This window comes from Elephas maximus, chromosome 1 (assembly GCF_024166365.1).
Source record: "Elephas maximus indicus isolate mEleMax1 chromosome 1, mEleMax1 primary haplotype, whole genome shotgun sequence".
Taxonomy (NCBI): Eukaryota; Metazoa; Chordata; class Mammalia; order Proboscidea; family Elephantidae; genus Elephas; species Elephas maximus.
The window spans coordinates 242,856,408-242,882,656 of NC_064819.1; the positions used below are offsets into that span (position 1 = coordinate 242,856,408).

Sequence of the window (26,249 nt, forward strand, 5' to 3'; positions counted from 1 at the left end):
TTTATTTCTTGACTGCTGCTTCCATGGCTGTTGATTATGGATCCAAGTAAAATAAAATCCTTGACAACTTCAATCTTTTCTCCGTTTATCATGATGTTGCTTATTGGTCCAGTTGTGAGGATTTCTGTTTTATGTTGAGGTGTAATCCCTACTGAAGGCCGTGGTCTCTGATCTTCATTAGTAAGTGCTTCAAGTCCTCTTCACTTTCAGCAAGCAAGGTTGTGTCATCTGTATAACGCAGGTTGTTGATGAGCCTTCCTCCAATCCTGATGCCCCATTCTTTGTATAGTCCAGTCTCTCAGATTATTTGGCTCAGCATACAGATTGAATAGGTATGGTGAAAGGATACTACCCTGATGCACGCCTTTCCTGACTTTAAACCAATCAGTATCCCCTTGCAGACAGTGTCACACACATTATGTAGGGTCTAGAGCCAGAATACTCCTTGGATACAAGGATGCGGACACTGTGTCTTACCTACTTTGGACATGTTGTCAGGAGGGATCAGTCCCTGGAGAAGGACATTATGCTTGGTAAAGTACAGGGTCAGCGGAAGAGAGGAAGACCCTTAACGAGATGGACTGACACAGTGGCAGCAACAGTGGGCTCAGGCGTAACGATGATTGTGAGGATGCCTTACGACTGGGCAGCGTCTTGCTCTGTGGCACGTAGGGTTGCTGGGTCGGAACCGACTGGATGGCACCGAACAGCAACAACAGAACCTCGAGAGTATGCAGAAGAGTTCATACCTGTTAGCTGTTAAAAAGAATAAGAAGTGTTTATCCAATTGGAGATGAAAATGTAGACAATCAAAACTACTAAGATGTTCACACATCTGTAAATTCTGTGTATTTTTGAAAAGTTTGGGAGTAACCCCTCTTTAGGACATGTAACAAGCTATTCACAGTAAAGAGCAAATACCAAGGCCAGTGCAACATAACTTTCTGTTTCATGTTTAGCTGCAACCCAGCTGTCCCATGCAACATCCCAGATCCCTCTGCTGGAAACCTGTAGGAGAAATTGGAAAAAGACCAACTTCAGATTGAGCATTTTAAGAAGTAATTGTTAAATCTAAATAAGTTTGATATTTAAAAAAAAGACAGAGATGTATCGGTATCTTAGAAAGATGTATTTAACAAGTAATTGGTCCAATTTTCCCTTTCACAGCAAGAGTATCTAGTGATTCTCCTCGGCCAGTCAATCCTTCTCTTGTGTCTGGAGGATGGTAGCTATCTAACACAGAGGCTCCAGGCAGAGAATAGCCAGCGGGAGGGCTATAGGCTGTCTGTAACATGGGTGTAAAACCTCTGCATGAGGACTCCTGGGTGGCACAAATGGTTAAGTGCTCGGCTATTAGCCAAAAGGCTGGTAGTTTGAACACACCCAGAGGCACCTGGAAAGACAGGGCTGGCCATCTGCTTCTGAAAGGTCACAGCCTTGAAAACCCTAGGAGCAGTTCTACTGTGCACACAGGGGTCACCTGGAATTGCCTTGAAGGCAACCGGTCAACTCCACATATTAACTACACTACTGTGTTATACTTGATGACTAGGAATTATTCTTCCTACCCTTAAAATCCTTTCAAATGAAAGTTTATTAGAACCTTAACTTGAAATGAAGAAATGACATTATGCATACAAAAAATTCTAACTCTTCTGCTGGGCTTACAAAGCCATACTGATCTGACTAAACCTTCTCTCTCTCTGGTGGATTTAGCCTGGGCACAAATCCTTTGCACCTTCTCCCATCAAGAAGTTGAGTCTGTTTTCCTAGCCCCTGCATATGAGCTGGCCTGGGACTTGCTCTGACCAACAGAAAGTGACACTGTGCAGCTTCCGCTCTGGCCTCTTGGAAGCTGTCCTGAGACACGATGCAAAGCCTATTTCGTCTACCGGAGGATGACCGGTCATCTGCAGAAGCATCCACGTGCCCCAGCTGACTGCCAGACAGTATCAGACCGGTAAGCCAGGCCATCTTGGACCTCCAGCCCCAGTTGGGTCCCCAGATGGCAGGAGTGAGACCAATAGGAAAGCCATGCAGCTGGTCAAGCCTAACACAGACCCACAGAATGGTGAACAAGTAAATGGCTGTCAGTTTAAGCTACTAAATTTGGGGGGAGGGGTGCTTTGCCATAATAACAGCTGATACACCCCCCACTCCATACACCACCACACTCCACTAGCTAATACACCCCAATGACACTTATTAACCAAACACAAGTTGTTTCCTGCCCTAGGATCTTTGCGCAGGACTTTTTCTCTGTTTGCAATGTCTTTCTCTGATCTGCTGTCCAGGTGGTCCATTCTTGTCACTTAGACATCAGAGGTCCTTCCCGGTCTCCAGGCAGCTCATGTCACCTTGTCACATCACCAACACACAGCCCTTGTCACCATCTGAGATGTTTCCTGTCACATACCTGTGTGCAGTCATTCTCTTCTCCACTAGAACGCGCCCTTACCCTGAAGGCTGTGGTCTTTGATCTTCACCAGTAAATGCTCCAAGTCCTCTTCACTTTCAGCAAGCAAGGTTTTGTCATCTGCATATCACAGGTAGCTAATGAGTATTCCTTCGATCCTGATGCCACATTCTTCTTCATACAGTCCAGCTTCTTGGAGTCTTTGCTCAGCATACAAATTGATTAAGTATGGTGAAAGGATACAACTCTGACGCACACCTTTTCTGACTTTAAACCACTCAGTATCCCCTTGTTCTGTCTGAACAACTGCCTCTTGGTCTAAGTACAGGTGCCTCAAGAGCACAATTAAGTGTTCTGGAATTCCCATTTTTCGCAATGTTATCCATAATTTGTTACGATCCACACAGTCGAATGCCTTTGTATAGTCAATAAAACACAGGTAAACATCTTTTTGGCATTCTCTGCTTTCACCCAAGATCCATCTGACATCAGCAATGACATCCCTGGTTCCATGTCCTTTTCTGAATCTGGCCCGTATTTCTGGCAGTTATCTGTTGATATACTGCTGCAACTGCTTTTGAATGATCTTCAGCAAAATTTTCCTTGTGTGTGGTATTAATGATATTGTTTGATAATTTCCACATTTGTTGGGTCACCTTTCTTTGAAATGGACACAAATATGGTCTGTGAAATAGACCATCAATTACTCATATGCAAGTTCAAGTTAAAGCTGAAGAAAATTAAAACAAGTCCACAAGAGCCACAGTACAACCTTGAGTATATTTCACCTGAGTTTAGAGACTATCTAAAGAATAGATTTGATGCATTGAACACTAATGACCAAAGACCAGACAAGTTGTGGAATGATATTAAGGACATCATACTTGAAGAAAGCAAGAGGTCTTTAAAAAGACAGGATAGAAAGAAAAGACCAAAATGGGTGTCAGAACAGACTCTGCAAGTTGCTGCTGAATGTAGAGTAGCTAAAGTGAAAGGAAGAAATGATGGAGTAAAAGAGCTGAACAGAAGATTTCAAAGGGCAGCTCGAGAAGACAAAGTAAACATTATAATGACATGTGCAAAGACCTGGAGATAAAAAAGCAAAAGGGAAGAAAACACTCAGCATTTCTCCAGCTGAAAGAACTGAAGAATAAATTCAAGCCTCGAGTTGAAAAAGTGAAGGCTTCTGCGGGGAAAATATTAAACAACGCAGGAAGAAGCATCAAAAGAAGATGGAAGGAATACAGTCACTGTACCAAAAAGAACTGGTTGATATTCAACCATCTCAGGAGGTAGCATATTATCAAGAATGGATGGTACTGAAGAAGGAGCTCCAAGCTGTACTGAAGGCACTGATGAAAATCAAGGCTCCAGGATTTGACAGAATACCAACTGAGATGTTTCAACAAATGGATGCAGGGCTAGAAGCGCTCACTCACCCATGCCAAGAAATTTGGAAGACAGCTACATGGCTAATGCCCATTAGTGCCCCAAATAAATATGTTGTTGTTATTGTTAGTGACCATCGTGTCTGCTCTGACTGATCATGACCCCATGTACAACAGAACAAAATGCTGCCTGGTCCTATAGCAGACACTGTTCTGTTAAGTCCATAAGGTTTTCCTTGGCAATTTTCAGAATTAGATTGCCAGGCCTTTCTTCCTAATCTTAGTGTGGAAGCTCTGTTGAAACCTGTCCGCCATGGGTAACCCTGCTAATATTTGAAATACCAGTGGCACAGCTTCCAATAATATGGCAACATGCAAGCCACTACAGTATGACACACTGACAGATGGGTGGTGGAAAATAAAGGTACTGGTTAATTATTAAATGACATTAAATTGTCAAAACTAGTATGATCAAGAAATAGGATATCCATGTAATTTAATAAATTTTATTAGAAAATTGCCATTTCTAGTTTAGTACTTTACAATTTATAATTAAATAAAATATATCTAACAAAATTATCCTTTCATTCAAAAGCTACCTCTGCATCCTGAAATTCCCTGGAGTCACCACAATAAACATCAACTCACTGGGGAGAAGCTATCTTATAGTTCTAAGTGAAAGACGCTGGATCAGTAGATACTTACGTTTATTGCCTGGCCAGTCTTTTGAATAAATAATATTTTTATAATGAACTTATAACGGTGGTACCCAAATTCCTTGACTGCTAACAATATGCGGTCTGCCAATTCAAGTGACAAATGAGAGAAGACCTTTTGATCATATTGCACATCTGTAAGACTTTCCTTTAAAAAATTTTAAGAAAAATATTTCATTTTCAAGTAAAATATTTTGTATATAGAAATTCAAGAACATGTGTCTAAATGATACATATAACTTATTTACAAAATGCACATATTTCTAACCAAATAATATTTAATGAATTTTATACTTGACAGTTTACTTCAGTAACAGTTTTTTTTTTTTTTTTTTGTCTTTAACAAAGAGAAATTTATTTTCTCACAGTCTGGTAGGCTACAAGTCCAAATTCAGGGTGTCGGGCTCTGGAGGAAGATTCCTTGTCCTCAAACGTCCCTTGGTCGAGGAGCTTCTCAGGCACAGGGACCCTGTGTCTAAAGGACGCACTCTGCTCCTGGTGCTGCTTTCTTGGTAGTATGAGGTCCCCAACTCTCTGCTTGCTTCCCTTTCGTTTTTTTTTTTTTTAATTAATTTTTATTAAGCTTCAAGTGAACATTTACCATTCCAATCAGTCTGTCACATGTAGGTTTACATACATCTTACTCCCTTCTCCCACTTGCTCTCCCCCTATTGAGTCAGCCCTTACAGTCTCTCGTTTCGTGCCAATTTTGCCATCTTCCCTCTCTCTCTATCTTCCCATCCCCCCTCCAGTCAAGAGTTGCCAACACACTCTCCAGTGCCCACCTGATTTAATTAGCTCTCTCTTCATCGGCATCTCTCTCCCCCCCACTGACCAGTCCTTTTCATGCCTGATGATTTGTCTTCGGGGATGGTTCCTGTTCTGTGGTATCAGACGTTCTGGGGAGCATTGTCTCTGGGATTCCTCTAGTCTCAATCATACCATTAGGTATGTTCTTTTCATGAGAATTTGGGGTCTGTATCCCATTGGTCTCCTGCTCCCTCAGGAGTTCTCTGTTGTGTTTCCTGACAGGGCAGACATCGATTGTGGCCGGGCACCAACTAGTTCTTCTGGTCTCAGGATAATGTAGGTCTCTGGTTCATGTGGCCCTTTCTGTCTCTTGGGTTCTTAGTTGTCGTGTGACCTTGGTGTTCTTCCTTTGCCTTTGCTCCAGGTGGGTTGAGACCAATTGATGTATCTTAGATGGCCGCTTGTTGGCATTTAGGACCCCAGGCGCCACAATTCAAAGTGGGATGCAGAATGTTTTCATAATAGAATTATTTTGCCCATTGACTTAGAAGTCCCCTCAAACCAAGTTCCCCAGACCCCAGCCCCTGCTCCGCTGACCTTTGAAGCTTTCATTTTATCCCGGAAACCTCTTTGCTTTTAGTCCAGCCCAATTAGGCTGACCTTCCTTGTATTGAGTGTTGTCTTTCCCTCCACCCAAAGCAGTTCTTATCTACAGATTGATCAATAAAAAGCCCTCTCCCTCCCTCCCTCCCTCCCCCCTTTGTAACCACAAAAGTATGTATTCTTCTCCATTTTTTCTATTTCTCAAGATCTTATAATAGTGGTCTTATACAATATTTGTCCTTTTGCCTCTGACTCATTTCGCTCAGCATAATGCCTTCCAGATTCCTCCATGTTATGAAATGTTTCAGAGATTCGTCACTGTTCTTTATCGATGCATAGTATTCCATTGTGTGAATATACCACAATTTATTTACCCATTCATCCATTGACGGACATCTTGGTTGCTTCCAGCTTTTTGCTATTGTAAACAGAGCTGCAATAAACATGGGTGTGCATATATCTGTTTGTGTGAAGGCTCTTGTATCTCTAGGGTATATTCCGAGGAGTGGGATTTCTGGGTAGTATGGTAGTTCTATTTCTAACTGTTTAAGATAACGCCAGATGGATTTCCAAAGTGGTTGTACCATTTTACAATCCCACCAGCAGTGTATGAGAGTTCCAATCTCTCCGCAGCCTCTCCAACATTTATTATTTTGTGTTTTTTGGATTAATGCCAGTCTAGTTGGTGTGAGATGGAATCTCATCGTAGTTTTAATTTGCATTTCTCTAATGGCTAATGATCGAGAGCATTTTCTCATGTATCTGTTGGCTGCCTGAATATCTTCTTTAGTGAAATGTGTGTTCATATCCTTTGCCCACTTCTTGATTGGGTTGTTTGTCTTTTTGTGGTTGAGTTTTGACAGAATCATGTAGATTTTAGAGATCAGGCGCTGGTCGGAGATGTCATAGCTGAATATTCTTTCCCAGTCTTTAGGTGGTCTTTCTACTCTTTTGGTGAAGTCTTTAGATGAGCATAGGTGTTTGATTTTTAGGAGCTCCCAGTTATCTGGTTTCTCTTCATCATTTTTGGTAATGTTTTGTATTCTCTTTATGCCCTGTATTAGGGCTCCTAGCGTTGATCCTATTTTTTCTTCCATGATCTTTATCGTTTTAGCCTTTATGTTTCGGTCTTTGATCCACTTGGAGTTAGTTTTTGTGCATGGTGTGAGGTATGGGTCCTGTTTCATTCTTTTGCAAATGGATATCCAGGTATGCCAGCACCATTTGTTAAAAAGGCTATCATTTCCCCAATTGACTGACACTGGTCCTTTGTCAAATATCAGCTGCTCATACGTGGATGGATTTATATCTGGGTTCTCAATTCTGTTCCATTGGTCTATGTGCCTGTTGTTGTACCAGTACCAGGCTGTTTTGACTACTGTAGCTGTATAATAGGTTCTGAAATCAGGTAGAGTGAGGCCTCCCACTTTCTTCTTCTTTTTCAGTAATGTTTTGCTTATCCGGGGGTTCTTTCCCTTCCATATGAAATTAGTGATCTGTTTCTCTATCCCCTTAAAGTATGACATTGGTATTTGGATTGGAAGTGCGTTATATGTATAGATGGCTTTTGGTAGAATAGACATTTTTACTATGTTAAGTCTTCCTATCCATGAGCAGGGTATGTTCTTCCAATTAAGTATGTCCTTTTGAATTTCTTGTAGCAGAGTTTTATAGTTTTCTTTGTATAGGTCTTTTACATCCTTGGTAAGATTTATTCCTAAGTATTTTATCTTCTTGGGGGCTACTGTGAATGGTATTGATTTGGTTATTTCCTCGTCGGTATTCTTTTTGTTGATGTAGAGGAATCCAAGTGATTTTTGTATGTTTATTTTATATCCTGAGACACTTCCAAACTCTTCTATTAGTTTCAGTAGTTTTCTGGAGGATTCCTTAGGGTTTTCCATGTACACAATCATGTCATCTGCAAATAGTGATAGCTTTACTTCCTCCTTACCAATCTGGATACCCTTTATTTCTTTGTCTAGCCTAATTGCCCTGGCTAGGACTTCAAGTACGATGTTGAATAAGAGCGGTGATAAAGAGCATCCTTGTCTGGTTCCCGTTCTCAAGGGAAATGCTTTCAGGTTCTCTCCATTTAGAGTGATATTGGCTGTTGGCTTTGCATAGATGCCCTTTATTATGTTGAGGAATTTTCCTTCTATTCCTATTTTGGTAAGAGTTTTTATCATAAATGGGTGTTGAACTTTGTCAAATGCCTTTTCTGCATCTATTGATAAGATCATGTGGTTTTTATCTTTTGTTTTATTTATGTGATGGATTACATTAATGGTTTTTCTGATATTAAACCAGCCTTGCATACCTGGTATAAATCCCACTTGATCAGGGTGAATTATTTTTTTGATGTGTTGTTGGATTCTATTGGCTAGAATTTTGTTGAGGATTTTTGCATCTATGTTCATGAGGGATATAGGTCTAAAATTTTCTTTTTTTGTAATGTCTTTACCTGGTTTTGGTATCAGGGAGATGGTAGCTTCATAGAATGAGTTGGGTAGTATTCCGTCTTTTTCTATGCTTTGAAATACCGTCAATAGTAATGGTGTTAAGTCTTCTCTGAAGGTTTGGTAGAACTCTGCAGTGTAGCCGTCTGGGCCAGGACTTTTTTTTTGTTGGAAGTTTTTTGATTACCATTTCAATCTCTTTTTTTGTTATGGGTCTATTTAGTTGTTCTACTTCTGAATGTGTTAGTTTAGGTAGGTAGTATTGTTCCAAGAATTTATCCATTTCCTCTAGGTTTTCAAATTTGTTAGAGTACAATTTTACGTAGTAATCTGAAATGATTCTTTTAATTTCATTTGGTTCTGTTGTGATGTGGTCCTTCTCGTTTCTTATTCGGGTTATTTGTTTCCTTTCCTGTTTTTCTTTAGTCAGTCTAGCCAATGGTTTATCAATTTTGTTATTTTTTTCAAAGAACCAGCTTTTGGGTTTGTTAATTCTTTCCATTGTTTTTCTGTTCTCTAATTCATTTAGTTTAGCTCTAATTTTTATTATTTGTTTTCTTCTGGTGCCTGATGGGTTCTTTTGTTGCTCACTTTCTATTTGTTCAAGTTGTTGGGACAGTTCTCTGATTTTGGTTCTTTCTTCTTTTTGTATGTGTGCATTCATCGATATAAATTGGCCACTGAGCACTGCTTTTGCTGTGTCCCAGAGGTTTTGATAGGAAGTATTTTCATTCTCGTTGCTTTCTAAGAATTTCCTTATTCCCTCCTTGATGTCTTCTATAACCCAGTCTTTTTTTCAGGAGGGTATTGTTCATTTTCCAAGTATTTGATTTCTTTACCCTAGTTTTTCTGTTATTGATTTCTAGCTTCATTGCCTTGTGGTCTGAGAAGATGCTTTGTAATATTTCGATGTTTTGGATTCTGCAAAGGTTTGTTTTATGACCTAATATGTGGTCTATTCTAGAGAATGTTCCATGTGCACTAGAAAAAAAAGTATATTTTGCAGCAGTTGGGTGGAGAGTTCTGTATAAGTCAATGAGGTCAAGTTGGTTGATTGTTGTAAGTAGGTCTTCTGTGTCTCTATTGAGCTTCTCGCTGGATGTCCTGTCCTTCTCTGAAAGTGGTGGGTTGAAATCTCCTACTATAAATGTGGAGGTGTCTATCTCACTTTTCAAGTCTGTTAAAATTTGATTTATGTATCTTGCAGCCCTGTCATTGGGTGCGTAATATGCGTAAATATGGGTAAATATTTAATATGGTTTTGTCTTCCTGATCAATTGTCCCTTTTATCATTATATAGTGTCCTTCTTTATCTTTTGTGGAGGATTTAAGTCTAAAGTCTATTTTGTCAGAAATTAATATTGCTACTCCTCTTCTTTTTTGCTTATTGTTTGCTTGATATATTTTTTTCCATCCTTTGAGTTTTAGTTTGTTTGCGTCTCTAAGTCTAAGGTGTGTCTCTTGTAGGCAGCATATAGATGGATCGTGTTTCTTTATCCAGTCCGTGACTCTCTGTCTCTTTATTGGTGCATTTAGTCCATTTACATTCAGCGTAATTATAGATAAATAAGTTTTTAGTGCTGTCATTTTGATGCCTTTTCATGTGTGTTGTTGGCCATTTCATTTTTCCACATGCTTATTTGTGCAGAGATGTTTTTCTTAGTAGCTTGTGAGATCCTCATTTTCATAATGTTTAACTTTGTGTTTGTTGAGTCATTACGTTTTTCTTGGCTTTTTTCTTGAGTTATGGAATTGATATTCCTTTTTGTGGTTACCTGATTATTTACCCCTATTTTTCTAATTAAAAACCTAACTTGTATCCTTCTATATCGCCTTGTATCCCTCTCCATCTGGCAGTTCAATGCCTCCTATATTTAGTCCTTCTTTTTGATTATTGTGATCGTTTATCTATTGATTTCCATGATTTCCTCTTATGTGTATTATTTTGTTTATTTATTTATTTTTTAGAATTAGTCTTAATTTGTTTGTTTTTGTGCTTTCCCTATTTGAGTTGCGTTGATATCAGGACGTTCTGTTTTGTGACCTTGTATTGTGCTGGTACCTGATATTATAGGTCATCAGGCCAAACAATCTCATTTAGCACTTCTTGCAGTCTTGGTTTAGTTTTTGCAAATTCTCTAAACTTGTGTTTATCTGTAAATATCTTAATTTCTAATACCAGGGACAATGGAAACTTGTCTAAGACCCCAGACAAGTTTCCATTGTCCCTGGTATTAGTCAGTGAATATCTGGAGCAGCAATGGATAGAAACAAAGAACACCAGAGCAGAGATATTTCAAAAACTGTGTGCAGGCAATCTCAACCTAGCAGATATCGCCAGCAGATGGCCATCTCTCTCACCCCTACCCCTCCTCCTAGCCAGTTCCCCAGCTGACTCTTACCTGAATCTACAGGTTCAGAATGATAGAAGGGCTGTAAGAACAGGAACCACTGTGACAGTCAAGTGAGGGAAACTTCCCAGGCAGTACTGACGTCTGCCTAACTGCCAAGTCCCAGCCTGACATCCCTTGATTCTCCTAGATTTCACTCACTTCATACCAGCTTATTTTATACCAGTAGGAATATAATTTCATTAATGTTCCAGTAACAGGATTAGTTTCGATATGATTAAAAGGGTATTGGGCCAATGGATTTGTTTTGATTTTCAGTCATTTATACAAAATAAATTAAACATATACTTTCTTCCCAATAACTAGCTTAGAGCTGTTACCGAAGGAACACATCTTTTAAGTGGGTGGAGGGTGATTTTAAAACAATGAACCCCTCTAGGGTGGGATCAGGCTGTTGGAAACCCACAAAGGAAATTTCATGATCTGGTAACTTCTGGGTGCATGCAGAACTCGGAACCATAAGTGAAAGGGGGTTCAGAAAAGGAGGTCCCCAAGTATATTTCCTATAATTTAAAAAGTTTAATTTGATCCTTTGTTAAGAAATATGGTGAAAGGACTCTTTCCACCTAAACGTAGCCTTCAGATAACAAACCTAGCATAAATACTATTAATATTAGTATTATAGTATTAGTTCTGCAAAACTAAAGTTTTGGGGGGCTAGCCTGGAAATACGTGTCTGAGTTTAAAACAACTGTTTTAAATGAACTTAAGATTCTAGTCAGTTTAAAGAAGAAAACCACCTATGTATAAATGGGAGACTATCTGTTTTTAAGACTTTTTTAATGTAGCCAGCAGCCCCTTTTTCACACATATCCATATATTCAATGTTCTGTTGTTTTTTTTTTAAACTCATTCCTCCAAATATGGGAGAAATGGGGAAACTTATGAATAAATAGCTTATAATTAAGAGTGAAATAACAAAAGAAATTCCATTTAATCTAGCTCCTAGCATCGATGTGAAGATTACTGAATTATGACTATGGTGTACTTTGAGATTTTCAGAGATCAATACTACCAAAAATAAATGGCGGAACATATACTGCCACAAATCTTAATATAGTTGATCAAACCCCCACAGCCAAGATATTGCTATCATATATTTCAGAAGATATCTATCAACCTACCGTTAATATCTGCTGGACTTTAATTTCTACCGTATGAGCTTGGAATTTCTTCAGTGGTTCCATTCTATACGAATTAGCAAACTTTAATTTTGCCAGGGCACTCTTCCACTCTTTACCTATATCAGCAATTGAGTCATCAAACGGAGGCTCCACATACTGAACGTCATGGATCGATTCTCTCAGTCTTTCCCGCAGGATCTGTGTGTACTGAGAAAGAAATGTCAGGTTAAAGTACTCTGGTGCAGCGGGATAGGGCTGACACAGAGCTGGAAATCCGTTGTCAGACTATGACCACGTGGTTGCTATGCTTGAGGGCATGACTGGCCTTCAGTAAGCTAAATCTGGGCAAGATAAGCTGTTTTCAGTTATTTACAGCATTTATTAAAACACAGCTCTAGGTTCTGTGGTGGGTATACAAAAGTATTTCGTTATGCAAGAAGTAGGTTCTGAGTGGGAATGTTCCTTATTCAACAAGTATTTACTGAACATCTAAAATGTAAAATGATAGCTAACATCTGCTGAGGGCATAATGTGTGCCAGGCTCTCATCTTCTACAAGCTTTATGTGTGTTATTTGATTTAATCATCAAACCACCCTGTTCTACCGTCCCCAATCAACAAGAAAACTGAGGCAGATAGCTTGGCTCACACAGCTAGTGAGAGACAGAGCTCTTAGTTGGGACATGACGTAGGCACATAAAAACTACAGAAAGCAGGAAATAATCACACACTGTGCAGCTGGAGGGGGGAGGACTTACTCAGGTTCATATTCTGCATATTGAGCTCAATGTTTGGCACATGGAGGACTCAGTGTGAAACAAATTAAAGAGTGAATAAAGGTACAGAATCATTCATTCATTCTGTGTGCCAGGCACAGTTCCAGATACTACAGATATGGCCATGAAGAAGACAGATAAAAATCCCTGGCCTCATGAACCTTATAACCTACAGAGGAGAAAAACAATAAACAAACAGAAATGTAACATGATATGAGCCAGTGATGCGTACCTGTAAAATGGCAACAGTAATGTCAGACCTTGCCTACCTTCATGGGGATAGTGAGCTTCACCATCAGCACAAGTCAATCCCGTGACGTGTAGGCCAGACACACTTCCACTCTCCAACCTTTTCACCCATTATGAAATCAGCCATCCCTTCCACACTCTCTCCTCTGCTGGGCTCAATAATCTGTTGCAATGGCCACAAAGAGCTCACAGACCATACTTACATTCAAGAGGTTTATTAAGGACGTAACAGGGTACAACTTGGGATCAGGATCAACAGGTTACAACTCAGAATGCGGATCAAGAAGCATGGAGGCAAAATTTGGAAGGCTCCCCCAAAGTGGAGAACACATCCCCCCTGCCCCCTTCTTCAGTGCAGGACAGCTCTCTCAGCTCCTCTTGGCTGAGAATGCAAGTAGGCCCTTCCCTCAACCATGCAGGCCTCCTCTCAGCTTCCTGAAGACAGGCTGCTTCTCAGTCCCCTGAGGACAGGCTTTCTCTTGGCCCCCTCAGGACAGGCCTCCCTGCCTTCAGCCTCCTGCCATCAGCCTTTCCACTGCTAACTGACCCAGCTCATAGCCAGGATAGCAGCTTTGTTCCACTCTCCTAGATGCACTGCTATCAGAGGGTTTCTGCCATCACCACTGGCCCTGCCACTGGGCCCCTTCTGGGCCTATCACTGTCTTCAGCGTCACAGTCCTTGACCTGTGTTACAGCTCTTTTAGGAGCTTCCTCATCTCCTCTCTCTCTGGTACTTCTCTCTTCTTGCCTCTCTTGCCTTTTCTCCTTTCTGCTCCTTTCATTCTTCTCTGTCTGCCAACCTCTGTGGGGGTGGCTGCATATATAAGCAGACTGCTAGTCAATTTTAAGGCATGGCCTTCCGCCAGGGCCATGAACTAACTAATCTCCTCTCAGCACACCACAGACACTTCATTAGCGTAAGTATATTGACCAATCCCTGCAAGGTGCATAAAACAGACCAATCGCAGGGCAGGCTCAGCCCAGGACTGAGCACAAAGTATCAAACTATCCTTGTTTACAGCTTACCCAGGAAATGTCAACCAACCTGGACAAAAGTAACACATCCTCTGTGGTAGAAAACTAGGGTAAAGGTAACTTCTCAGGGCTTAGAAGAAAAATCTCTCAAGCTGTTTCTCCAAAGAACCAAGGCCAAAGGCCACATAAAGCAACTCATTTCACCATAGTCCCCTAAAGAAAATGGAAGCAGGATACGGAGAAGAGGGCTGAGGATGCCATTTCAGACAAGCCGGTCAAGGACATTCTCTGAGAAGGTGAACTAGAGGACACGCGTGAGAGATGTGAGGGGATGAGGCACCTGAATACCTAAGTGAAGAGTACATTTAGGCACAGTGAGCTGACAAGTGCTGAGGCCCAGGGGGAGGCAGGCCATGAGTGTGTACATTCCAGGAAGATCCAGGAAGCCCGTATGGCTAGAGTGGAAGGGAAGGAGGGGAGGAAGAGAGGCCAGAGAACCAACTAGAGGACAGAGCATAAGGAATTTCAGGTCAAGGGAAGGGTTTTAGATTTCAAGAATCACAGGAAGTCATTGAAGGGCTTTGTTCAGGGAAATGACATGATACGGTTTTTGTTTTAAAAAAATTAATCTCATCACCTCACTGAAAGGGGCGAGGAAAAAGGAAGTGACCTCAGTTGGTCTGGAAAACCATGTACTGACTAGATACTACAGAGTTAAAGAGAACAAGGACTGAACACCAAACTGTAGTACTAGTTAACTATCCTAAAACTATTTCACAGGTCTACTGACGTTGACATTTAAATGTTAATTTTTAGACAGTGAGCGCCACATTTCTCACTATCAGAGAATGAGGTTACAGATGAGCACGCAGGAAAGGTAAGAACCCTGTGATGCCAGGTTAGAGTGGGAGACATCAGTATGAACTCACGTTAAGAATCATACAGACAAACAGGTACAGAGCAAGTAGAGATATGTGTGTACGTGGATTAGTATACACGTATATTTCCTAGATCATCCACCGAGGGGGCTAGAAGGAACAACACTCCAGTAGCAGCTAGCACATTTAGCACCTGGATCTTGGTTTCTAATTCCCTTCTCCAGTAAAACGAACTAGGGCTCCTTGAACACATGGCTGATGTAGGACTTCGGCAGGGAAAGTACAAGATGAACCACAGATAGATGCTAAAATCAGTGGGTGAAATAGGTTGTCTGCATAGCATCAAAGTGTTTCTCTCAAATTATTAATTACATTGGAGGTTTTAACATGTCCACAAATTCTTTAATACTCTGTCCTCTAAGAAGTGGAGCTTCATTCCCCTTCCCTTGAGTATGGATGGATCCCCTTAGGATTTCCAAGGTGTGGCTGGTGGATCTGAACTGCTGATCTTTTGGCAGCTGAGCTCTTAACCACTGCACCACCAGACCTCCTCTAAAAGAACCAAACCAAACCCAGTGCCATCGAGTCAATTCCAACTCATAGCGACCCCATAGGAGAGAGTAGAACTGCACCATAGAGTTTCCAAGGAGCGCCTGGTGAATCTGAACTGCTGACCCTTTGGTTAGCAGTCGTAGCACTTAACCACTATGCCACCAGGGTTTCCTCTAAAAGAACAGACTAGAAAAAAAGAGTTACTTGACAGTAGAGCTGTTTAGTCAAGTGATCAAGGTTAACATTACCAGTGATGTCGTTGTTGTTAGGTGCTGTCAAGTTGGTTCTGACTCATAGCGACCCTATGCACAACAGAGTGAAACACTGCCTGGTCCTGTGCCATGCCCACAATTGTTGTTATGCTTGAGCCCACTGTTGCAGCCATTGTGTCAATCCACCTCTTTGAGGGTCTTCCTTTCTCTGCTGACCCTGTACTTTGCCAAGCATGATGTCCTTCTCTAGGGACTGATCCCTCCTGACAACATGTCCTAAGTATATAAGACATAGTCTTGCCATCCTTGCCTCTAAGGAGCATTCTGGTTGTACTTCTTCCAAGACAGGTTTGTTCATTCTTTTGTCAGTCCATGGTATATTCAATATTTTTCACCAACACCACAATTCATGAATTAAAACTCATTGCCAGCAAGCTGACTCTGACTCATAGTGATCCTATAGGACAGAGTAGAACTGCCCCACAGGGTTGCCAAGGGGCGGCTGGTGGATTCGAACTCTCAATCTTTTGGTTAGCACCTGTAGCTCTTAACCACTATGCCACCAGGGTTCCATGATTACTGATACGATTGTATTTAACTAACTTTTTTTCTCATATTGTAAGTTGTTTCCTGTTTGTCTCATCTGTTGTTTGCCCTTTCTTTTTTTCTTTTGGATCCCCCCTCCCCTTTTTTAAAAAAATGATTCCATGTCCTTTGTTGGCCTATTAGCTTTATTCTTTCCCGAAGGTGGTTTTAGGGCTCACTGAACATATCTTTAATTTTTCACAGTCTACCTTCAGATACCACCACAGGCCTGTCAGTTTGTCGTACTGTGGTGGCTTGCATGTTGCTGTGATACTGGAAGCTCTGCCACCAGTATTTCAAATACCAGCAGGGTCACCCAGGGTGGACAGGTTTCAGCAGATTTTCCAAACTAAGACAGGCTAGGAAGAAGGAACTTGGCTGCCAACTACTGAAAATATTAGCCAGTGAAAACCTTACGAATAGCAGCTGAAGACTGTCCGATATAGTGCTGAAAGGTGAGCCCCTCAGGTTGGAATGCACTCAAAATACGACTCAGGAAGAGCCGCCCCCTCAAAGTAGAGTCGACCTTAATGATGTGGATGGAGTCCAGCTTTTGGAACCGTCATTTGCTGATGTGGCACGACTCTAAACGAGAAGAAACAGCTGCAAACATCCATTAATAATTGGATCTTGGAAAGGTACAAAGTATCAATCTAGAAAAACTGGAAGTCACCAAAAATGAAATGGAATGCATAAAGATCAGTATCCTAGGCATTAATAAGCTGATACTGGCCACTTTGAATCAGACGATCTTATGGTCTATGCCAGGAATGACAAATTGAAGAGGAATTGTGTCACCTTCATCATCAAAAAGAACATTTCAAGATCTGTCCTGAAGTACAACACTGTCAGTGATAGGATAATATTCATAGGCCTACCAGGAAGACCAGTTAATATGACCATTATTCAAATTTACACACCAACCACTAAGGCCAAAGATGAAGAAATTGAAGATTTTTTACCAACTTCAGCAGTCTGAAATTGATCAAACATAAAGACTCATTGATAATCATTGGTGACTGCAATGCAAAAGTTGGAAATGAAGAAGGATCGGTAGTGTGAAAATAAGGCCTTGGTGATAGAAACAACATTGGAGATTGCATGAAAGAATTTTGTAAGATCAAGGACTTCTTCCTTGCAAATATCTTTTTTTTCAACAAAATAAACAGCAACTACACATGTGGACCTCACCAGATGGAATACACAGGAATCAAATAAACTACATCTGTGCAAACACACAATGGCAAAGCTCAATATCATCAGTCAGAACAAGGCCAAGGGCCGACTGCAGAACAGGCCATCGATTGCTAATATGCAAGTTCAAGGTGAAGATGAAGAAAATTTGAACGACTTCACAAGAGCCAAAGTACGACCTTGAGTATATCTCGCCTGAATTTAGAGACAATCTCAGGAACAGATTTGATGCACTGAACTCTAATGACTGAAGAACAGAGGAGTTATGGAATGACATCAAGGACATCATAACTGAAGAAATAAAAAGGTCATTAAAAAGACAGGAAAGAAAGAAAAGACCAAAATGGATGTCAGAAGAAACTCTGAAAGTTGCTCTTGAACGTAGAGTAGCTAAAGTAAAAAGGAAGAAACGATGAAATAAAAGAGCTGAACAGAAGATTTCAAAGGGCAGCTTGAGAAGACAAAGTATTATAGTAAAATGTGCAAGGACCTGGAGTTAGAAAACCAAAAAGGAAGAACATGCTCAGCATTTCTCAAGCTGAAAGAGCTGTAGAAATAATTCAAGCCTTGAATAGCAATATTGAAGGACTCTATGAGCAAAAAATTGAATAACACAGGAAACATCAAAAGAAGATGGAAGGAATACACAGTCACTGTACCAAAAAGAATTGGTTGACATTCAACCATTTGAGGAGGAAACATACGATCAGAAACGAATGGTACTGAAGGAAGAAGTCCCAAGCAGCACTTAAGGCACTGGTGAAAAACAAGGCTCCAGGAACTGACGGAATACAAATTGAGATACACCAACAAACAGATGCAGCACTGGCAGTGCTCACTCATCTATGCCAAGAAATTTGGAAGACAGCTACCTGGCAAAACGACTATAAGAGATCCATATTTGTAGCCATTCCAAAGTATCAAACAATGTCATTAATGACACCCAAATAAAATTTTGCTAAAGATAATTCAAAAACAGTTGGAACAGTACATCGAAAGGGAAATAACAGGAATTGAAGCCAGATTCAGAACAGGACCTGAAAAAAGAGATATCGTTGCTGATGTCAGATGGATCTTAGCTGAAAGCAGAGAATACCATAAAGATGCTTACTTGTGTTTTATTGGTGATGCAAATGCATTAGACTTTGTGGATCATAACAAATTATGGATAACATTGAGAAGAATGGGAATTCCAGACATTTAATTGTGCTCATGAGGAACCTGTACATAGACCAAGAGGCAGTCACTAGGGCACAACCAGGGGATGCTGCGTGGTTTAAAGTCGAGAAAGGTATATATGATGTCACCATACTTACTCGATCTCTATACTGAGCAAATAATCCAAGAAGCCGGACTATCTGAAGAATGGAGCATCAGGATTGGAAGAAGACTCATTAACCACCCGTGATATGCAGATGATACAACCTTGCTTGATGAAAATGAAGAGGACTTGAAGCACTTACCAAGGAAGATCCAAGACCACAGCCTTCAGTATGGATTGCAGCCCAACATGAAGTAAACAAAAATCCTCGCAACTGGACCAATGACCAACATCATGAAAAACGGAGAAAAGACTGAAGTTGTCAAGGATTTCATTTTACCTGGATCCGCAATCATCCACGGAAGCAGCAGTTAAGAAAACAAATGACATATTGCACTGGGCAAATCTGCTGCAAAAGGCTTCTTTAAAGTGTTAAAAGTGAAGGTATCACTTTAAGGACTAAGATGCACCTGACCAAAGCCATGGCGTTTTCAATCGCCTCATATGCATGTGAAAGGTGGACACTGAATAAGGAAGACTGAAGAAGAATTGATGCCTTTGAATTATGGTGTTGGTGCAGAATATTGAATATACCATGGATTCCCAGAAGAACAAACGAATCTATCTTGGAAGAAGTAGAGCCAGAATGCTCCGTAGAAGTAAGGATGACGAGACTTTGTCTCGCGTATTTTGGACATATTACCAGGAGGGATCAGTCCCTAGAAAAGAACATGCCTGGCAAAGTAGGGGGTCAGTGAAAAAGAGGAAGATCCTCAATGAGATGGACTGACACAGTGGCTGTATCAATGGACGCAAGCATAACAATTGTAAGGACGGCACAGGACCGGACAGTGTTTCGTTCTGTTGTACACAGGGTCGCTGAGTCACAATGGACTCAACAGCACCTAGTAACAACAACACTTTCAAATATTGTATCATTTAAGCACGTGACCACTAACTGCAAGAGTGGAGTTTGAACTCACCCAGGGGCACCTCGGGATAGAGGCCTGGAGATCTGCTTTTGAAAGGTCACAGTCTTGAAAACACTATGAAGCAGTTCTGCTTTGCACGCATGGGGTCACCATGAGTTGGAACCGACTCAATGGCAACTAATAAGAACAGCAATCACATAAAGCATAAGAGCCTTACAATGCTAAACTTCCTCTTCTCCCTTCTGGCCTTTGTGCTAGTATTGCCATATATTCTTTATAAATGATATACACACCACATTACTATTTTGGCTTTAAACAATTGTCTTTAAAGAGGCTTAAAAATAAAAATGTATTTTCTATTCATCCATATATTTACCACTCTCAGGGCTTTCTATTCCGTTGTGTTGATACAGATTAAGATGTTCTTTTACTTTTGCTTGAAGGACTTGTTTTAACATTTCTTGTAGGGTGGCTCTGGTGATGATGGATTCTTTTAGCTTTCTTACATATGAACAAGTCTTTGTTTTCGAAAGATAGTTCCAAAGATATTATTTTCAAAAACACTTTTCAAAAGTATTATTATTTTGAAAGATATTTTCACTGAGTATAGAATTCTGGAAACCCTGGTGGCGTAATGGTTAAGTGCTATGGCTACTAAATGAAATGTCGGCAGTTTGAATCCACCAGGTGCTCCTTAGAAACTCCATGGGGCAGTTCCACTCTGTCCTGTAGGACCGCTGAGTCAGAATCAACTCGATGGCAACGGGTTATAGCTATGGTTACAGAATTCTAGGTTTCTTTCAGTATTTTAAAAGATGATGCCTGTTTTCTGGCTTATATCGTTTCTGATGAGAAGTCTCCATTATTCTTATCTTTGTTCATTTGTACGTGTCCTTTTTTCTCTACGTTTGAGTTTTTTGCTTTATTGGCTTTAAGCACTTGGATGATGTCTTGGTATACTTTTCATGTTTCTTGTGCCTGGGGGTCCTTGAGATTCTTGAATTTGTGAGTTTATAGTTTTCATCATTTCCTCAAATATTTTTCGTCTGCCCTCTCTCCTCATTTGAGGATTTCAGCTAGCAACTTAAAGTCGTCCCACTGCTTACTGATGTCTCCTGATATTTTTCAGGTGTTTTTTTCTATTGTACGTCTCTAAATTCCCTTTCTTCTGCACTATCTACGATGCTGTTAATCCAATGCAGTGTATTTTTCATCTATGACTGTATTTTTCATGTGCCAAAGTTTGGTTTGGACCTTAACATGCTCAATCTTTCATCTATATTCTTGAATATGTGGAATGTAATTATTATAATCCCCCACGTCTGTCAGTTTGTCGTACTGCGGGGGCTTGCGTGTTGCTGTGATGCTGGAGGCTATGACATTGGTATTCAGATACCAGCAGGGTCACCCATGGAGGACAGGTTTCAGCTGAGCTTCCAGACTAAGACAGACCAGGAAGAAGGACCCAGCAGTCTACTTCTGAAAAGCATTAGCCAGTGAAAACCTTATGAATAGCAGAGGAACATTGTCTGATACAGTGCTGGAAGATGAGCCCCCCCAGGTTGGAAGGCACTCAAAAGATGACTGGGCAAGAGCTGCCTCCTCAAAGTAGGGTCGACCTTAATGATGTAGTCAAGCTTTCGGGACCTTCATTTGCATCATCTGCATGTGAAAGCTGGACAAATTAATAAGGAAAACCAAAGAATTGATGCCTTTGAATTTTGGTGTTGATGAAGAATAATTGAATGTACCACGGACTGCCAAAAGAATGAACAAATCTGTCTTGTAAGAAGTGCAACCAGAATGCTCCTTAGAAGCAAGGATGGCAAGACCGTGTCTTACATACTTTGGATGTGTCAAGAGGGATCAGTCCCTGGAGGACATCATGCTTGGCAGAGTACCAAGTCAGCGGAAGAGGAAGACCTCAACGAAGTGCATTGACGCAGTGGCTACAACAAGCTCAAGCATAACAATTGTAAGGATGGTGCAGGACGGGGCAGTGTTTTGTTCTGTCGTGCACATGGTCACTGAGTCAGAACCGAGTCAATGGCACCTAACGACAATAAGTGCTTTAGAAGTAACATAACTAATTTCATGAAAAGCAGTGTAACTGCTTTATAACTACTTTAATGTTCTTTTGTTTTAATTTTGTGTCATTTCTGGGCCTGTTTTTATAATTTCTTCTCTTTTCGGGTTGCATTTTCCTGCTTCTTTGTCGATCTGATCATGTGTAATTAATTGGACACCAGACACTGAAATTTTACCTTGGTAATTCTTGAGATTTCTATTGTGATGTGGTTACCGGGAACCGGTTTAATCCTTCAGAGGCTTGTTTTTTCAGCTTTGATAGGCGAGACCGGAGTAGCCTTTAAGTCCCCATTACGGAGCTAATGCATTTGATAGGAATCTAACCAATGCCCTACGACTTACATGGTTTTCCTCTTTTATTGTTAGGAACACAAACTATTTTGTGTGAGTCTAAGAATTTTTTCTGCTCCCTCTGGGTGGTTCTTTCCCTGACCTCCAATGGTTTTCTCAGCAGATGCACTAAGAAATACTGAAGACTTCAGGGAGAACTTTTGATCTCTGGAGCTGTTGCTATAGCTCTCTCCTCTCCAGTACTGTCCTGCAGATTCATGCCACCTCAACCTCCCAGATTCCCAGCCCCTTCTCCACAAAGGCAGACTTCTCCCTGTGTTGTGGCCTGGAGACCGTCACAAGGGCTAAGATGAGGCAATCTTAGGGCTAACGCTGCCTGTTTCTCCTCTCTATGGGATCCCTATTTTGTGGTGTGTGGCATCCAGCCAATAAAAACAATGGTGTCATGTATGGTGTATGTGTGTAAGTGTAGTAGTCTCCCATAGGAGTTACTCCATCTTGGCTGCAAGAAGTGAGTCTGTTTTGATCATCTTTCAGACATCTACGGCTATCTTTTAATTGGTTCTGAACTTGGGCAGGGGAAGAGAGATGCTATTAGTTGCCTAAACCTCATACAGACAAAATATATTCTGTTCTTAACACAATGATTCTCTAGGGTAATGACTGCATCTCCTCCCCTATGCCCCCAGAACACTAGAGAGATACAACTACTTGTAGCATTAACAGTGGCTCCCAACTGCAATGATTCTCTTGGCAGGTGGGATATGCATTTGTGGTTTGGAATTAATCCCAAGAGATTCTAATATGCTGAAAAATCACATCCATACCATTTCTTCCTAACAGATAATACTGGCCTCCTGATTTAGTATTTCCTTTATTAAGGAAGACTCTATGTAATAGTTTTTAAAAATTAGGAATAGGTTTTAAATGATAAATTTTTTGGTATCTATTAAAACAACCAGTTTAATACTTAACCTATTGATACGGTATTTCCTTACATTAAGCCAACTGATATTCCTACAACAAATTAAACTTGGTCATGAGATATTTTTATTCACATGTTTCTAAGTGCTATTTGCTAGTGTTTAAGATTTTCAATGTATGTTCACAAGCGATATTATTCAAGGTTTTGATTTTTTATAATCTGCTTAAGGTTTTGGGATCTTTGGTTGCAATCAACATTGATTCTTGTTAACTTAAGCAAAAAATCTACTTTATTGGGAAGATACAGGGTAGCTCCCAGAATTGAAGAGAAAATGAAATCACCAGGTTCAGAAAGACAGGAACTCATGGTACACTTTAGCACGTATCCTCAATTTGAACAAACCTCAACCATTTTCTTTTTAACACTCCGGAAGAGTTCATTTCATTAGCGTGGTTTGGGTCTCATTCTCACCACAAACAAAAATGACTGGCCGTCCTTCCAAAACTCTATCCTGAGGGACAAATTAGTTCTCCAAATGTAAATGGAGATGTTATTGCTAGAAGACAAATAAATGGGTACAGGACAGACAAAATCAACACGTACCCATCAGTGATTTCTTTGTCTCATTTCTTCCTACACTCAGGAACATGGAAATTATCAGCTACCTGAGAGCTGGAAATAATTCATTAGTACACCTAGTGTACCCAGACATGTTTAGTAAGAGTTTGTTGTCAAGTCGCTTCTGACACATAGTGACCCTATGTACAACAGAACAAAACACTGCCCAGTCCTGCACCATCCTCAAAATCACTGCTGTCTGAGCCCATTGTTGCAGCTACCGTGTCAATTTACCTCACTGAGTGAGAGTTTATGGATACCTTTCTGTTTCCTCCTAATTTTTTGGTCTTTTCAGATTTCACAGCTCTAGAAGACTAGAGTTTAAAAATAGCTATGATTGATCACGATTCACAACAAATAAGCAAGAACTGCCTTGGTCCATGTCCACTCACTCCCAGATTTCAGTCAACATACCAAGTGTACTTACGTATCTCTTTCTTTGGGCACATTTTTCAAGACTGCTTCACGCTTTCTTGCTATTGTTAGTTGCCATCAGGTTGGCCCCTGACTCATGGCAACCCCAAGCACAACGGAATGAGACACTGCCTGGTACTGCACCATCCCCATGATAATTTGTGGACTGGACTACTGTGATCCACAGGGTTTGCAAGAGCTGACTTTTGGACACAGGTCACCAGGCCTTCCTTCTTAGTCCATCTTCATCTGGAAGTTCCACTGAAACCTGTTCAGCATCATGGCAACATGCAAGCCTGCTGACAGACAGGTGGTGGCTGCGCATGAGATGCACTGGCCAGCAATGGAACCCAGGTCTTCCGTATTACAGGCAAGAATTCTACCACTGAACCAAGGTTATAAAAGGCGAGCTCATCTGCCTGAAAATACAGAATTTTCATTATTACTGGCAATCTGTCTGTTACCCACTTATCACCAGGTAATACAGTATAGTCTTCAGGAGCATGAAATTTGAATTCCAACAGATTTAGGTGTCTAGCCTTGCTCTGCTCTTTTCCTTAGTTGTGTGAATTTGACCTGTTTTTTTTTTTTTTTCCTCTAGTTCATCCTTCCTTCTGTAAAATGTAGACACCTAAATGCTCTCTTTAGATTCAGATAATGTACTGGTAGTTCCTAACTTACTCGGGTTACAGCAAATTGCACTTATGATTGTCTTTTTTCTGTGCACATCTTATCATTAGTAATGTGTTCTGGCATATAATTTGCTGATGTTCTCATTCTCAGATGTCCACTCGCAGATGTTCAATTTGTGATTATCTGTCCAAACACTGCCAGGTTTATAAAGATATAGATAATAAAAGGCAATGACTAACACTAAAAAAAGTGAAGTGTTCGACTTATGTCAGAACTGACTTATGACAGAGCTGTCAGAAAGAACCCCACTGTAAGTTGGGGACTACCTGTATACAAGTTTCTCAGCCAAGATGCTGACACTTGATAAATGATATTTGTTACAGTCCACATTATGATCCCATGTTTCCTAGTCTCCTGATGTAAGCTGATCATCCTGCTTGGATCCCAGTTGCCTTCTCTTTCTTGCCTCAGACTTATTTTCCCTTAATCACTTCAATGCAAATGCACTGAAAAGTTCATTATCAACTTGGATAAAACGAACCTTATCAGATTTTAATACACTCAGAATGCTCTGATTCTCCCAAAACTACCAATAGCAAACAGAAACAACATAAAGGTAATTCTAACCAAAAATAACTCCCACAAAAATGTTGGGAGTGAAGCTGAAATGTTTTAGGACCTTCAAAAATTGGTGTTCTGCTTGTTATCACTGCCTCCATTCTACCGATTACTGTCTCAGGACATACTCATGAAAAGAAACCCCTACAACTAAGTGGACCAGTAGTCTCAGGACATAGGTTCTAGTCTGTTTTATCATTACACAGTTGGGCATTCTTGGACAAGTTACATTATCTTCCAGAGTCTAAGAACAGATGGGGTCTTGATTACATTACCTGGTTTTCAAATTGTGATCATACAGAAACACCAGTGCTGCACCACTAAAAACAACATACCACCAGTAGAGTCTACTGGATCGCTATGAGTTGGAATGGACTCGACTACAATGGGTTTGGTTTTTGTTTTTTTGTAACACCAATAAAATTGAAGAATAACACTTTCCATCAATTTCAGAAAATATGACAATAGGCAGAATATTTTCAATTTAATTTTTTCTCCTGTATATTCTTCAAATAACGAGCCTGTTACTGTCTGTAAAAATGTATGTTCTGCTTGATTTGTCAGATTTTTAAAAAATAGTCTTTTTGGCTATTAAAACTGCCTCTAGTCTGTATGACGCCGCTAAACACACTAATCTCTCCTATTTCTGTAAAGAACAACAGGACTCTTAGAAAACCCGCAAGGTGAGCAAGTCTGAGCAGAACCGAAGGTGCTGGTAGAAACTCAGCTAACGGAGGGTTCTACGGCCTCGGCCGAAACGAATCCCAGCACCCGCCTACGGGGCTGCCGATCGCGCCAGGCCTCGGGCTCGGTCCCCAGGGTAAATCCTCTGGTTCGAGGCCGTCACCGGGGCTGAGCCGAAGAGGCTGCTTCGGGCCCGGGCAGTCTCCGCACTCACTGCCTCCTTCTCGAACATGCTCGGCCTCCTCTCTTTCCGAGGCGTCGCCTGTGACGCCTGAGGACTCTGGCTAGAGGTCGGCTTTCCGAGGCGGCCTCGCTTCTCCATCCTGCGCTGCTCTACCGCCGCCGATCTGCTCTCGGCCGCCGGCCCGTCCCAAACGCCGCCAGCCGCCCCTGAGAGCGGAAGTGCCCTCGCGCGCCGAAAGGAGACCGGGCGGAAGTGAGGAACCAGAGTGTCATCTACCTGCGACGCCGAGGCCCGGAAGCGTTGGGCGGCCAGGA

General features: G+C 41.0%; 1 protein-coding gene across 2 annotated transcripts; it reads right to left on the minus strand.

Annotated features, from left to right (window-relative positions):
* Window positions 1-856: 856 nt before the first annotated feature.
* Window positions 857-26,173, minus strand: DYNLT2 (dynein light chain Tctex-type 2). Of its 2 annotated transcripts, XM_049905896.1 has the most exons (4): window positions 25,966-26,173; window positions 11,868-12,074; window positions 4,510-4,668; window positions 857-1,008 (listed from the first exon to the last, which is right to left on the minus strand). In XM_049905896.1, exons 1-4 carry the CDS (start codon window positions 26,071-26,073, stop codon window positions 898-900), a joined length of 585 nt encoding a protein of 194 aa, XP_049761853.1. In that variant the 5' UTR covers window positions 26,074-26,173; the 3' UTR covers window positions 857-897. The 2 variants fall into 2 exon arrangements, with proteins under 2 accessions (XP_049761853.1, XP_049761863.1); XM_049905906.1 differs by lacking the exon at window positions 4,510-4,668.
* Between the last annotated feature and the right edge of the window lie 76 nt (window positions 26,174-26,249).